Raw genomic sequence first — 16,008 nt, 5'->3', positions numbered from 1 at the left:
GGACCCGGGAGTTGAACGGGCAGGAGGTCATTATGAGTCATATGGCCTTGAGCATAGGCTGAGAGGACCACCGTCCATGTGAGAGGTCCTCGACCTCACCCCACACAAAGGCCACGACATGCACATTCCTACCCAGAACACAGGGCCAAAAGGCCAGCACTGCACATATTTGGTTGGTAAATTTGCCATGTCCCCTCATTCCTCTCTAAAATGATGCCCACCATCTTCCCCTGTGCCAGTGGGGGCCGGAAGGGGCTGCATGGCAGCACCAGGTGCCTGCTGGGAGATGGAAGGGTGTCCCAGCCTCGTTTCTCCGAGAAGCAGATGCCAAGATGCGAAATGAAACAGAGAAGAAGCCGGCAGGCTGAGATGCAAGAGCAACCCTGAGAGAAACAGACGGTGGGAGGTGTCCATGGACTGCCCTGCAGTCTAAGAGTTTCAGCAGAACCAGGGGGAAATCCCTGAGCCAAAGGCCACCAGCAAAGAAACCGCACATCTCTCAGGACCGTTTCTTCTTACTATCCTAGCTGTGCACATAGTCATTGGTGGGGAGCAGCCTGTGGGGGGCAGGGGAAGCATTTCAAAGCCAGAGCTGCTCTGCCCTGCTCAATTCACCCTCTGTAACATGAGGTCTGCACGGCCCATTCTCACGGCTGCCACAGGGGGTTACAGTAAGAAGCTGGGCTCATCTTCTCGAGAGAGCACAGGCTTTCTCATCCGTAAAATGCCTGGGAAACATTATCAGGATGAAAGTAGAATACCCACAGGAACACTCACTTATCCCCTCCCCATTTTGCCAGAGCCTAGCAGACTAGGATTCACCCCAAATGTGCTCCCTGAGGGAGGACGCTCAAGTCCACGGCTGACCCCATTCCCTGGGATCACAGACAGCCCTTCCCTTTCAACCCCACACCAAGCAGGCCCAGATTTGGCACACAGTGGGCTGCAGAGGCCAAGCTGGCTTTCAAAACAGTCCAAGAAACACCCTGATAAATATCTCCCCCAGGGCCAAAGAGAAATATTTAGAAGAGGCTGCTGGCCAGGACTGGGATGGCCACTCGTTACTTCTGCTGGGATCCAGCTTGTTTGAAAGCTGGTCACCCAAGCTAGAACTGTGGGATGAGGCCCAGTCAGCAAAGGGAAGGAAGGAGGCATCTCCTTGGGCAAGCCTGCAAATCCTGATGGCTATAAATCCAGACAGGTGGGCAAGCTCCCACCCGCCCGTGCCAGCTGGGCAGCTCCTGGAGAGGCACTCACGCTGGTTTTCTCTCCCCGCCAAAGCCCATTCTCCAGAGCACTCTCCATCTCACCCTCCCTCCCTCCCACTCTCTATGGGCCCCCTTTCTCTCCGAGGGTGGCCCTTGTTCTTCCTGGTCTCTTGGCATTTTCTGGCTCCTGATTCTCTCTGCATTTCCCCATCTCTCCATGTATCCAGAGTTTCCCTGCCTCCCCTAGGGCCTCGTTCCTCTCCATCTTTCTGGTTCTCATGCTCTCTTGCTCCCTCAGCTCATGGCTCTCCCTCATTTTCCTTCTCTTCCACCGTTTGGCCGCCCAGCCCAGCCCAGCCCAGCCGCCTCCTTGGAGCTATGTACTGCCTTGGAACGCCTTCAAGCCACAGGGAAGAATTGAGCCCCAGGAGTTCAGAGGGACCTCAGAAGAGCCCCCTCCCACCTCTCTTCCTTCCTCTTCTGTGCAGGGCACAAATGTTCAGAACCAGAGAGCACCCCAGACTAGCCTGCTGCCAACGCTGCAGCGTCCCAGCCTCGCCCCCGTCACCCAGCCCCTTTCTATCCATGTCACTGCCTCTTCCAAATTCCTTTCTACATCCAGCCATTAGAACTAACTGCCAGTTATAGGCAAAACTAAGAAAATGGGACAAACAGGACATCGCTTTTATGCCAAAGAGTGGGGAATTAACTTAATTAAAAGTAGAACATTTATTCAATACAATAATTTAAAAACAAACCAAGAAGTAGGCAAGATGGGCATCGATCTTCCTCATTGCTCCCTTACTCATTTTAACCCAACAAACATTTCGGAAGCACCGACTCAGTGCTGGGTCGTGCCAGCAGCTGAGTGGGAACTGAAGTTGTGGGATGTGGTCTTACAACAACCCCTGGATACTGGCCAGGCTGAGCCAAGGAAGCTGTGGAAAGTGCTCCTGGCAGGCCGGAGAAAGAGGCTCTCCAGCAGAAAGAAAGGTATTGGCAGGTTTGTGGTGCCCAGAGGGGAGACGCCCAAGCCAGGATCTCAGGCCTACAACATGTGACACTGTGAGGAAGGTTTGGGACCCAGCTCTTGAACACTAGAAACAGGAGCTACTACTAAAAATGTCAGATAACATGGGGGTGGGGAGAGTAAAATGAGGGAAGAGAATGGGGGTATAAGGTTTCATTTTCACCCCAAAGAGCTCAAACCAGCATAGCCATGGCAGCTACAGAGGCTGGAATCAAAGTATCCATCCACAGCTGCCTCACCAGGCTGAGGCCTTTGCAGGGAAACACCTTCTGTCATGCACCATGTCTCCCCCTCCCCCCCGGAACTGACTGTCCCAGCGGACTGACTGCCATGGCCAATGTGTTTCCAGGGGCTAGGACAGCACCAAAGACCCCAGTCTCCGAGGCCCTGGGCCTGTCTTCCTCTCTTTGAGCCAGTGAGAAGGACATTCTTTCAGGCCCTGTGGGTTCGATTTTTCTTTCTTTTTCATGTCTTCTGCTCTCTCCTTTTCTGCAGAGCCCAGGGCTACAAGAGGTGCAGTGTGAAGAGCGAAAAGCTGTTCAGATCTTCTGCCTGGCGGAGCCGAGCATCAGCCCCCACCACCAGAGGGCACCGGAGCACAGAAACAGGACAACCTGGAGAGAGAGGAGTAGGAAAAGCACCCAAGCTCTCCACGCTCCTCTGGACTACTCAGCCTGGCATGGCCGTCAAATCTGGAGTAAGCCTAGAGGGGCGGGCTGGTAGGGGACCCAAGCGTGGGGTCCTGCCCTCCTCAACCAAATGTTGTTTATTACCCCATCACCACCTGCTGCCCGGTGGTCCTGTTACACGCGAACCTGTTTAGGGTGGAGACAGGGATGCCAGGCAGCTGCCGGAAAGCACTGTCAAGACAGAGCCATGTAATGGAAGGAGCCCTGGACAGTCAGGAGATCTGGCTGCACCTTTGACACTACTTTCCATGTGACAATTCCCTCGCTACTAGGTTTGTTTTCTCATTTGTAAACAAAGGGGGCGGGGAGACTCCGTGCTTCTCCAGAGCCCTTGAGTTCTGACCAGAGATATGCCCCACCCTCCCTGCGGAACCTTGAAGAGAGAAAAGGGGAGGGTTGGATCAGCGAACCGAAAACAACGGCTATTTGCGCCCCAGAAAAGGGTCGCAGGCACTCCTCTGAATCAGCGCAGGGGGCTCAGGCCCTCACCTGCAGGTACAGTGAGGACACACCCACATCCTCACCAAGCTTGGGCAGGCTCCAGACCCTCCCTCGCATCCCACCACCCAAATATCCCTGCCCGGATCTCCCTCCGCTGGCTTAGACATCTCCCCACCCGCCACCAGGAAAGGGCGTGGAGCAAGTAGGGTCTTCTGGGGTAGGTGTGGGGCGATGACCCTGACCTGGCCTCTCTGAGAGGTCAGCTGCACCCAGGAGGGGGCTCTCTGTCCTCATAGCCCCGACCTCCGCCCCACCAGTGGCTTCACTCCATCCCGGACGCCAACGATGCGGAACAGTCCAGGGAGGCAGGAGCGCTCTGGGCTGGGTCTGGATCCACTCGGGGAGGCGGGCCATGGATCCAGGGCACTGGGGACTGTGGCCTCGTTCCAGTGACTGACGCTAGTGTAGTTACCTCCACCCGGGGATCCCTGGCCTCCCATTCCAGCGACATCCTTACCCCACATACCACCCCCCCCCGCCGCAACTTGGGAGCCTGGACCCCCAAGGTTCAAGAAGTCAAGAACCTGGAGATATGCAGTGTGCAAATATATTGACTTTATTTAGTCTCCGATCGGGAGCCTCACAGACATATCCAGGTAAAAAGATTGTTAAATAAACGCCGTCGGCCATCGCAATGCAAAAATAAATATCAATCCTCCGGTCGCAGCAGCAGCTGCACTGCACCCCAAGTCCCATCAGCCGCGCCTAACGTTATAAAAGTATTCAGCGAGAGTATATCTGCGTGAGTGTGAACGGGTGTGCGCCGGGGGGCACGGTGGTGGAGCGGTGTGCAAAGTCGGAGTTGCATCCCATCGGACAAGGGAGTGGAGCAGCTCTTCAGGAAGCCCTGAGGACACGGGCGACTGAGCGGGGAGCCTCCCCGCGCACACTCACAGCAGAGTTCGTACTAGGAAGAGTTAAAAAATAAACATTTACAAGGGCAAAGAAAGCGGCCCGTCCCTGGCGCCCCCGCGCGCTCGGACCCAGGACTGGCGCAGCTCTGGGCGCACCGACCAGTTCACAGTCCGGCCGGAGTCCAAGCACGCGAGGGCGGCGGTCCCCAGTCCTCGGGGTCTCTGTAATGCAGACCCTCTTGGGGTTCGCTCGCTACTTCCCCCGCGGGCCGCCGAGGCGCCCGAGTCCCCGCTGCCGGCAGCGCCTCTCACAGGGCCGAGTCGGAGTCGCTGGAGTCCAGGCTGTTCCTCAGTTTGCAGCTGCTGAGCTGCTCCCTCTGCAGCGACAGGCTCTGCGTGCTGCGGCGCAGACACTCCAGGCTCTGCAGGAACGACTTCTTGGCCTTCTCCTCCTCCATGGGGGACACCCCCTCCTCTTCCACCTCCTGGATCTCATCGAAGGTCACCGGCTGCGTCTTGAAGCGGGACTGGCGCGGCCGCCGCAGCCGGCCCTTGCCCTTGGTCAGCTTGGCCGGCCGCACCGGCTGCGGGAACTCGTCAGCCAAGCACATGAAGTGCGGCATCACTGCCTGGTAGCTGGAGCAGATGCCCATCAGCTCGCCCGGCTTGGTGGCCGCCATGGCGTTGCCGGAGTCTTCGGGGCCGGGCGGCGGGGCGGCGGGGCTCTCCGGGGACGGGGACGGCCGCTGCGCCGGGACCCCCCGGGAGGCAGCAGCCTGGGGCTCGCCGGGCGGGGGATCCAAATCTGCTGCGGGGTGGCGGTGGCCCTCGCGGGCCGTGTCGTTGCTCCTCGGGAGGGCGGGCTGGTGGGCCCGTCGGGGAGCGCGGAGCGCGGGGCTCTGGGGGCGCGGCTCCGCGGCAGTCTGAGGGGCTCGCCGCCGATGCTGTCGCCGTCTGGCCCACGGCGCCGGGCCCGCAGCTTATATAGCCGGCTCCTGCCCACACGGCTGTGAGCTCGGATGACAGCGAATGCCATTTAAAGCGTGTGCGCCCCGCGCCCTTCCGCCTGACGTCGCCCCGCCACTCTGGGAAAGTAACGGCCCTTTTCCCGATGCCTCCCGCCCCCCACCAACCCCGCTCCCCGCTCCGGAAGGCAGGCCCCGCCCGCGGGGGTTCCGGGAGCATCTGAAGCTCCGAAGCACGTGGCGCAGCGGGGGCGGCAGGGGAGCTGGGGTCCTGAAATGTCACTACCCATTCTAGGATCGCCAGTTCTGTACCAACTATGATGGCCGCGGGGGCACAGGTCCCCCTTTCCCGCCCCCTAATCTCAGAGGCGCAGTTAAGCCGCTGGTTATTCTGCCTCGGGTTCTGCGCGCGTGGGGGTGGGGGTGGGGCGCCGAGGGGCGGGGTTCGTAGCACATTTGGTAGAGGCAGCTCCAGGCTGTCCTTGTAGTGTGGACAGCCAGGGCACCCAGCTTCCCAGAACTGAGTTCGAAGGAAGAGTTGGGTTTCTCTGATCGATCCCTGCCACCGCCCTCCACCCCCGTACAAACACAAATAAAAACACAGAGGCACGCAGAAATACAGACACGACCTATTATTCCATTACAGTTCTTCTCTTCCCTAGATGGCTTCTCTATGTTTGTCTCCTTACTACCTCCACCCCACCAAGTCTTGAGGTCACCCCCATTCATGCTCAGAAGGATGGCACTTAGATGTGACACCACCACCACCAACAACAAGGACAACTGCCATCTGGAGAGCTGCACTCCAAGCCAGCCAGTGAGCTTCATTTTACATATATTATCCTATTTAATTTTCATAACCACCCCGTGAGGTAACAGGTACTCTCCCAATGGAGGCACATAACTGATGGACTCTGTAAGGCCAACTCCAGAGTCCATACTCTATAGTCCCCTGCTAAGGGTTGATACCCACCAGTGCCCCTGGGGCTTCTAAAAGCAGGTCCCCTGCCATATTCCCCAACTTCCCAGGAGAAACTGTGAGCACTGTCCTGTGGTGCTGAGGCCCGCAGACACTCAGCATGGGGCACTGGGAAGGGAGGGCCTCAGTGGGATTTGGCCTCCGTTCTGCCTGTAGCTATTCAACAAAGATTTGAGAACCTACTGTGTACCAGCTCCTGCCCTCACAGAAGTTACATTTAAGGGAGAGGGACAGACAATAAACACAGAAACAGGAATATGTGCTGTGGGTGGCATGATAAGGATGCAGCTGGAGTGATGTGCAGAGGGGACAGCCAGGAAAGGCTTCTCAGAGCGGGTGATATTTAAGGCGATGCCCGAAGGACAATAACACTTCAAAGTGCTTAATATGTGCCATGCTGACATACTTTTTATGCATTAACTCTATGTGTTAACTATTGTATTTAATCCTTCCAGCAACCCTGGGAAACAAGCACTTTTCTTATCACCATTTACAGATAGGAAAACCAAGGCACAGAGAAGCTAAGCAACTTGCCCCAAGGTCACACAGCTAATAAGCAGCAGAGCTGAGATTCAAACCCAGGCAGGCGACTTAGCTCCTAAGCCCTCTCTCTTCTCCACTATTTGCCCTGTAAAGAACAAAGAAGGAACCAGCATGGGCCCAAGTGGGAGGAGAGCATTTCGGGCAGAGGGAACCCCAGTGCAAAGGTCCTACGGCAGGAACAAGCTTGGCTCATTCGGGAACACCAAGAAAGCCCGTGTGGCTAAAGCAGAGAGATAAGAGGCATGAGAAGTAGGGACAGTCACAGAAGGCTCTGACGACCATGTTAAAGAGACAGCATTTTACTCTCGAGGCAATGGAATGACACTGGAGGGTTCTGAGCAGGGGAGCTACAAGCTCTAATTTATGTTTTTAAAAGCTCCCTGTGGCTGCCATGTGGAGAGTAGACTGGAAAGGGACCAGGGAAAAGGCAGGGAGTCCGCTTAGAAGACTGTTCCATGACTCCAGATATAAGACACTGAAAACTTGGATTAGGGTGAAGACAGTGAAGACATAGGGAAATGGTCAGATTTGTCTGAAGAGAGAATGGAGAGAATTTGCAATGGGTTAGAATGGGGTGGTGCGGAATCGATGCTGACTCTCATGTATTTGGCCGGAGCAAGTATAGGATGGTGGTGCCCTGGACTCCAGGGGAATGTTGGGAGGAAGAAGAGGCTGGGAAGGGGAAGCCACTGTGGAGTCTGCTAGCTGTGCATCAAAATCCACCATCCACCGGGGTGCGGCCTGGAATGCTCATATCAGAACTAGATTACGTGAGAGAAAAATTACTTTCTATAATCTTAAAGCCACTGTATTTTAGAGTTCCTTTCGATCGCAGCTTAGCAATATGATCATGCAGCACTTAACAATGCGGATCTGTTCTGAGAAATGCGTCATTAGGCTATTTTGTCGTTGTGCAAACGTCATAGAGTACACTTACACACACCTACTGCACACACATAGGCTATGTGATGTAGCCTATTGCTCCTAGGCTACAAGCCTGTGCAGCAGGATACCAGACAAAACAACATGAGATTAAATCAGCACAAGAGAAAAATGATGCATTGAGACTCGGTAAACACAAGGCGTATGAGGCTGCAGCTGGCGTAACGCAGCATGCCATTCTACAGTGAACGTTCGTCTTTATAAGTAGAAAGAGTACACTCTAAAATAATGATAAAAAGTATACTATACTGAATACGTAAGCCAGTAACAAAGTTGTTTATTATCATTATTATGTATTATGTACTGTACATAATCGTATGTGCTATACTTTTACGTGACTGGCAGCACAGTAAGTTTGCGCCCGCATCACCACAAACATCTGAGGAATGGGCTGGTGCTCCAACACTGTGATGGCTATGACGTCAGTAGGTAATAGGGATTTTTCAGCTCCATTATAATCTTATGGGACCGCTGTAACATACACAGTCCCTTGTTGACTGAACATCGTTATGTGGCACATGACTGTACTCTCATTCAGAAACTGGTGCCAAAAATGGGAAGCTGCTATGTATAAAAGCCCTAAAATATGTGTCATTGTCTTAGCCAATAGGTGGTGAGCAATACAGAAATAAACATTGGAGGATGGAAAGCTGGTGACCCTTGTTACGCTGTGACAAAACGTTTATTAGAAACATTACCTGTAATAATTTTGAATACAGACCACATACTTATAATTCGAGAAAAATGGTTAGAAAGAGTTGAAAACATTTGGATATGTTGGCTGTTTATGTTGCTTTTAGTAAGATATTACAAGAAAGAGGTTAGCTAGTTTGCCAGAATAGATGGACAGAAACAGCGAGTCCAGAAAACTGATGTCCTCAGGGTTGGAAAAACCAACTGGTTTTGTCCAAAGAGTGGGAGATCAGACTGTTGGGGCTCAGAGCCTCTCTCAAAGCCTGTCTATTAGTCCAAACATTATGCCAAACAAAGCCATCACTCCTGTGTCAAAGCACATTGGGGTTGTTGCCTTGTCATCCAAGTCTATTATTTCACACATCCTTAGGGTAATTTTCATTTAAAACCACAGAGAAAGAGATTGGTTGGGCAAGGCAGACAGACTTAGTGATTGTCAAGAAAGGAACTTTGGGTATGGTCACTGGTACATGGAACTAACTAGAAGTGGACAGACCCGAAGCCTACTAAGTTTCCGAAGGATAGGTATTACCAACAAATTTGCAGGCCTGGACTTGAAATGTCCATGACTGTTCCAGCCCAAATAAGTGCCCAAGGAGGATAGATTTCAACACCCTCTTGGGTGTTCATGGAAAGCGACAGACAAGGAGTTTCTCAAAGGGCAAAGGCAAGGGCCAGGGAGATACAGGATGAGGCATAACCCCCAGAGAACCCCTTCCACCCCCAGGGCAGAGAAGGCCTCATTGTTCTAGAGGGTGAACTGTGGTGGAGGCTGGAGCTGTCTGTCCATCCAGGGTCACATTTCCCGACTTCCCTTGCAGCTAGGTGCGGCCGTATGTCTAAATTCTCACCTGTGGAATGTGAGCAGAACTGATATGTTTAACTTCTGCCTCAGTTGCTTAAGAGGAAATTCCTGCCATAGACTTCCATGTCTTCCCCTCACATTGGCTGGAAGAATGATAACCAGAGAAAGCCTGGAAGCTTCGTGTTAAAGATAGAGGTACTATCATTCATCTGGGCCCCTAAACGACCCTGTTTTGCTGAGCAACCTATCAGCCTGAAACACATCTCTTGGAGCTGCCATATGAGAGAGCAGTCGAGTGAATATTTTTAAACTACTCTAATTTCAGGTCTCTATTATATTGACTGAGCATTATCCTAACCAAGAGAAGCATTAGACATCCAAGTAGAGAGTTCAGACAGGATACTGGAACTCGGGACAGGTGAGGGATGGAGGCATAAGTCTGGGAGCCATCAGGGTACAGCCCGCCTGCCAAACAGAAAAGGGCTGGGACCAGCCGACAATGGGAGGGCAGTGAGACAGTTAAGGGCTCAGAGAAGCAACGTCCAACAGGACAACATGTCAGAATCCAAGAGAAGGATGTTTCTAGAAGGAGGGAGACTATTAGAGTGGGAGACCAGAAAGGAGTCCTCGCTTGGCTTTCCCTGAATTTACTGTGTGGCCTGGGGTAAAGCACTTGACTCTCTGTGTTGCTCCAGTGCTCCTTCCTCAGAGCCACCTATTTAAGGTTGTCCCTCAGTCACTCTCTCTCTCTTTCCTTCCTAGCATATTTACTACTATCTCAAAGGCCTTCTCATTACTTTGTTCCCATCAGTGTTGTCTGCCTTCCCCACTGGACTGTATCGGCAAATGCATTTCCCCAGCAGCCAGGCCAGTGCTGGCACACGGCAGGAGCTCATGCTTCCTGTGGAATGTGCCACCCCCAAACCTGCTCCCCCTCCTCCACCCCCCCTGATCGCGCCCCCATGGCTCCTGGCAGCCAGTGAGGGGGCTTTACCATCTCTACTGGGGCTTCCTTCCCAACACATACAGCGCCTCCAGACCCAAACTCCCAGGCTGGGGACTGGGGTACCCTAGCTCATTCCTCTCAGCTTCCCTGGCCCAGGAAGGTGAAACAGGGAAAGGAGGCCTGTGCTTCACAGCCAGGGGTCCCAAGTCAGCAGTGAGATCAGACGCCCCTCACTTCCGCTCCTCTTGGAAGTCTGGCTTTGGCCCTGCTCACAGGGAGCCTTGGGGAGGAGGCAAGGGGAGGGTGAAGAGATGAACACCTCCCCTCAAGGCTGGGACCTGAGCTCCACACTGCCTGGATTCCTGGCGCCACCGCTGACCTTCTCCATCCGCAGAGCATCTCACGGGCCAGCCCCAACGTGTCTGTGCCTCTGGAAAGAGTCAGCTGAGGGCTGCTACCAGGCTAGAAGGCAGATCTAGATTCTAACCCCATTCTGCCACAGGCTCTTTCTGTGATCTTGGGCAGACCGCACACCCCGAGACTAGTTTCTGCACCTCAGAGCATAATGCCCCTGGGAGTCGATGTTTACTGTATGCAAAGCACCTAGCATAGTGCCCAGCATGTCTTAAGCATGAGATACCAGTTCCTTTTGTTTTCATTATCTCGTGCCCAAACCTACACAACCCCCAACATGGTTGAGAAGATGTCAGGAAAGGTGCCAAGAAGCTCCTGCTCCAGAGGGCATTTGGGGGTTTCGGTGGCTTATTCTTTCTCCCTGACTCACAGTGTAAAAGAGGAAGCCAGACAGAGCGATGTCAAGCTCCAAGTAGTGTCTCCAGGCGCGGAATTTCAGGGGAGTCGCTGTGGGTGTTACTGCCAGCACCCAAAGGTTGTTCTAGGGAGCTTCACTGGATATCAGCCTCTTTGAGCAGATGCCTCATACACACGCCTACCTTCCCCCAAAGGCCCAAGGGCCAGTGCCTTCCCCTCTGAAGGGTTTATGGAGCACGAGAGCCAGTGAGAACGCAGGTGGGAGGCGGAGTGGGCAGATCCGGGAAGGATGGGCCCTGGGGTGCTAGGGCCCACCCAGGCATCAGGGCCTGGTTCCTGCTGACCTCTGGACTTGCTGAGTGCGCGGGGTCAATGCTGCTTTTTCCAGGACATGCTAAATGGCCTACCCTGGCCTCCCTGGTTCAGGGGCTATTAAAGGGGATACAAGATGGCTTCTCTTCTCAGAAGGCTTGTGGTCCTGGGACTACAGAGGGGGACATCAAAATGTCATATGTTGAACACCTACTAAGTGCTGGCACTGTGCCAAAGATGCTTGGCACATGCCTCACCTAAGTCATCTTCAAGGCCTCCTTTTAGGGGGACCTTAGCATCACTCTCGTTTTACAGATGACAACTCAGGGTGCTTTGTAGCTTACCAGGGTCACCCTCAGTGCTAAGTGCTGAAGCTGGCACTCACAGCCAAGTCTGCCTGACTCGGAAATCGGTGCTCATCACTTGGCATCACCCCATCTAACTGTCCCTCTGAAGTGATGAGAAGTCAAACACCTAGGCTGCAGTATCAGCCCCATCACCCACATACTCTGTGGCCTTTGAGCCAGCTGCTTCCCATCTCCGAGCCTCAGTTTCCCCATCTGTGAAGTAAAGAGGCTAGACTCTGATTTGCTGGGGGCCCCTCCGGCTCTAGCATTCTAGATCCTTAGGAGGATGCGGGGATGAAGGGACCCATTCACAGGAAGTAAATGCTTCCTCTTGGGCCAGAGAGTGGCAGGCAGCCCGGGCTGAGGCTGTGGGGGAGGCTCGCCTCCATGGAGGGTCTGCTGGGGGAGCAGATGGGGAAGGAAGGTGGCAACAGACAAGCGAGGGGCTTGTGCCACCACCTCCTCCACCATCCCCACCCACACTTTGGCTTTTGGGCAGAGCCAGGGTTTAAAAAAAGCAACACCAGTTCTTCAGCTATTAGCAGGGCTTTGTTTCCAAGGGAGCCTGTGGTCCCCGGGCCGGGTCGGGTGGGAGCAGGGATGCCCTGTCCATTCTGGGATGCAGACAGGCAGGGAGCCATGGGCAACCAGGTGGGAAGAACCAGTGGGGCAGTTCTGTTCACAGGTACTGCCCTGCTTCCTGGGGGTGGTGGTGGGTGGGGAGGAAACAAGAAGGTCAGGCCCCTTTCCTGTGGCTGCTCTGCCACCCTGGCACAGATCTACTGCCAGCTAGAAGCCTCAGTCAGCTGACTATCCTTCAAACTTACCCAGAAGTCTCCCCAGAAACTTTTTTCGAACTTACAGAGAAGTCTCTCTCGGGCCTCCAGGGGCTGAGTGAGGTGGTGGTTATTCTACACGTTGCCGTTTGGGTCAACGTGAACTTTGAGCCTATTTGGCCCAGCCACTGTGTGTGCGTGCATTCAGATGGAGATGGAATGAGGATGTAAATACGGCATAAGGGGTGGGTAATGGTCAGCAGCAAACGATGTCCGTGGCAGGGAAGCAGCAGGGCCTTTCCTGGTGGTCCTGCCTCCTGGCCTCACCTTCGCCTCCTGCTGGAGCCCACTCTATATCCCAATGAGCCCTCCACACAAAGCCAGTGTCTTTAGCATCCTACCAACTGCTCCTGCCTCACTCTGAATTAGCACTTCGTCTGGTACAATTGCGAGCAAAAGTGTTTTGATAATTTTCCTGGAGGGTTGCCATGACAATCTCCAGCAAGCTCCAAGAGCGGGTGTCTGTGTGCACAGGGAGGAGAGAGACAGAGAGGAAGAGAGTCCAAGAGACTCAGAAAGGGGGAGACAGAAAGAGAGAGGATCCAGGGAGACCCCTGTCAAGTCAGACCTTCAGCCTCCACCGGCCCCGCCCTGGTGGCCCCATTCATGCCTCCATGAGCTCACTGCCTAATCTCGGCCTGACTGTATGCGTGTAATGGGAGACCAGCTGCTGGCAGGCAGGCTGCCAGAGCTGGCATGGCAGGGCTGGCCCCACCGGGGGAGGTACCCTGGCAACCCCCACTCCCAGGATGAGCCCCAGGAACACTAGGCTAGAGTGGGGGCAGAGGGATTCTTGGGCACTCAGAGAGAGCCAGAGCTCAGGGAAACCTCTGCCTGGCCTGTGGGCCTGGCTATGCTGACGGGATCAATGCAAGTGCCTTTCCTAGCCAAGGGCTGCTCCCTGGACAGCTTTGACAGCCTAGGGTCTGCCGCTCAGTCCTTCCCATGTGCTTTCTTGCAGGCCTGAGGGTCCCTCTCCCGGGGACACTGGTCTGAGAACACTAAGGATAAGGATAAAATCCCACAACTTGTGGCTCCTGAGCTTTGCAAGGTCATTTCCCTTCTGTGACTTCAGCAAAGCAGGAATATCTCTGCCGTCTTTTGGGATAAGGCCAGAGGAGCCTAGAGAGGAGAGGGTGCTAGATGAGGTCACACAGCAAACAACAAGGTGGGGGCAGAATAAGGATGAAACCCAGTCCTGGTCTTTGCCCCAGCCTCGCTGGCCTCGGGGAAGCCAGGTTCTGTGGAATGGGTCCATCTGGTACTACCCGCTCAAATATGGACAGGGAAATGGGCCCAGAGACATTCCCCCAGCTAGTAAGTAAGACATTTCACTGCCTCTACTGAACCACGGGCCTGCTCCACGTGTTCCATAAACAAGCCCCAGGGACTTATTTATGTTCCAAGGTTAAAGTGTCAGCCTCTGCCTTGGAAGGGGAGTCTTCTGGTTGTTGGCAAAACAGAGCAGAGGGCAGCTGGAGCTGGCCAGGAACAAAGAGGCAAAGAGGTCAGAGGCCTTCCCAGGCACTGCCAAGTCCCGGCTGCGGAAGGCAGCCTGGTAAAGGGCCTTCTGGCCTGTGCTGCTGGAGTTATGTGGTCTTAGGCAAGTCATTTCGGCTATCAAACCACAGTTTCTACAGCTATTAAGAGCCAATGTGCACAGGAGCCCTCAGAGAAACTTGCTGTCTGTGTTCTGGGGAGCAGCTGCCCCAGAACAGCGGTCCCTGACGATGGAGGAACCCTCCCGCCTGTCTCCAGCTCGGCTCAGATCCACCTTTCAATTATTTAACATCATAGGGGAGGGAGAACCAAAAAGAAGGTGCTATGTCTCATGAAGCCCACAAAGATGGCTTTCACACAGCCTTGGTAATGGGTAACGGCATGAGAATAAGCAAACAGCATCCTAAGACTGCCCGCTTGAATACCCTGGTTCTGGTGTTTGCTAGAAAGTTCTCACTATCCTGTGATTATGAAAGTCTTACACCTGCCCCATCCTTCTCCCAGGGTGGTGGTTATAAGGATCAAACTTGATGATTTATAAGAACATTCTGAGGTAAAATTTGCCCTGTAGGAGGGTGAAATTTTAAATGGATTCCAAGAAATTAGAGTCAAAAGATGCCATGTCATGTAATGTATTCTGAGCCCGGCCTCAAGAGAGGACACACCATCCGCCTTGTAAATTGCTGCTGGCCCATTTTGGGGGCACAAAGAGTCGTCCCAAGACCTGCCTGTCTCCCTCTCCCAGCCACGGCCTCAGGCAGCCTGGTAGACGTGAGGTGCCTGCTGTGCCTCGGTCTCTGCACAGTTTGGACACACTGGGCGGGTGGGGTTTGCTCCCAGGGAACGCAGCGTAAGGCAGGATCTCTCTGCTGCTGCCCTGCCTGTCACTGGCCCATAAAACTTATCTTCATCTTTCCTCAAGGCAGAAGCAGCTGCCATTTCTCCAGCTGTTCCCTCAGAAGGACACACAAGGAGATGGGATTTAAAGCAGAATGGGTTTATACCGAGCACCTGTGTTATACCAGTCACCAGCACACAACGCTTTGTACCTATCCTCACACCCTTAAGTTTATCCTCCAAGACAGGTGTTATCGTCATCAAGCTTCAGTTGAGGCCATATGCTCAGAGATGGTAGGGAACTTTCCCAAGGCCACACAGCCAAGCAAAGATGGAGCTGGGATTTGATCCCAGGTCCACTGGTTGCCAAAGTTCTTCTCATCCATCAGCAGCTCCCACAAGGGTGACTCTTGGACCTGTCCAAGGAGGGGTTCAGTGGTAGGACAGACAGGGTGAAGAGGGCTAGGCCTGGGGAAGAGTCTGGAATTCTATCTGGGAGCTAAGCTTCACTTCCCAACAAACTTTTCCAGAGAGAAGACTGGTGTCCTCTGCAGTAGAGTCAGGGTGTGGTGGGGATGATATCTAAACCCACTCTTTTCTCCAACGTGATGGCAGGAGAAGGCACGGGTCCCTCTCCACTCATGGATGTCCCAGAACTTGACACAGAACACGCAGCACACAGCCAGACAGCGGCTGAGTCCGGACCTTACCTCGTGCGTGGGGCTGGAGGGCTCTAGGAGCAGCATGCTCTCCAGCAACGTGGTCTCCTGACCACACCTTTGCTCAAGAGCCTCAGGCATCTGAGATTGGAAACCACTGTTTATAGATACAAAGGAGAAAACCACCGAGGCTCAGCTGACGGGGTTTGTGGGGCCAGAGGAAATGGAATAGAACCACAGGCTGCCAGAGCAGGAGGGAACATTCCAGATGAGCTGGGTCAGTGTTTTCAGACCAAGGAGTGTGACTCATTAGTGGGCCATACAATCGGCTAGGGGGCCATGACTGGCATTTTTAAATGATGCACAAGAAAACAGAAAATATCAGAGTAACACGTGTAATAAAGTACTGTTTCATCAAGCTTTGGTTTTAGTTAAACGTGTGTGCGTAAACTTTCTTTCTTTCTTTCTTTTTTTTTTTACCACGGGTTGTGTGCAATAAAGCTACAAAATACATTAAGTTGGTTCAACTCCTGTATTTTGCAGATGCGGAAACTGGGGCCAAGGTCAGGAGAAGGCTTTGAGCAGGGGCCA

General features: G+C 53.8%; 2 protein-coding genes across 4 annotated transcripts in view; both read right to left on the bottom strand.

Annotated features, from left to right (window-relative positions):
- The window catches only part of ACCSL (1-aminocyclopropane-1-carboxylate synthase homolog (inactive) like), an 89,370-nt gene extending 85,478 nt beyond the window's left edge, over window positions 1-3,892 (bottom strand). For all 3 annotated transcript variants that reach the window (XM_039867450.1, XM_039867480.1, XM_039867469.1), the window contains exon 1: window positions 3,054-3,892. The gene's annotated coding sequence lies outside the window, so the exon portion shown is untranslated. The remainder of the gene's footprint in view (window positions 1-3,053) is intronic.
- A 69-nt stretch (window positions 3,893-3,961) lies between these two features.
- On the bottom strand, window positions 3,962-5,356 carry CUNH11orf96 (chromosome unknown C11orf96 homolog). Its single transcript, XM_039867437.1, has one exon. The coding sequence runs from the start codon at window positions 4,960-4,962 to the stop codon at window positions 4,591-4,593; it is 372 nt and encodes a 123-aa protein (XP_039723371.1). The 5' UTR covers window positions 4,963-5,356; the 3' UTR covers window positions 3,962-4,590.
- Between the last annotated feature and the right edge of the window lie 10,652 nt (window positions 5,357-16,008).

This window comes from Pteropus medius, unplaced genomic scaffold, assembly GCF_902729225.1.
Source record: "Pteropus medius unplaced genomic scaffold, Ma_sr-lr_union100, whole genome shotgun sequence".
Classification (NCBI taxonomy): Eukaryota; Metazoa; Chordata; class Mammalia; order Chiroptera; family Pteropodidae; genus Pteropus; species Pteropus medius.
This window is presented reverse-complemented; position numbering and strand designations above follow the sequence as displayed.

Bases quoted from the DNA above. Each gene is read 5' to 3' on its own strand.
- CUNH11orf96 (XM_039867437.1), bottom strand. From the start codon at position 4,962: ATGGCGGCCACCAAGCCGGGCGAGCTGATGGGCATCTGCTCCAGCTAC.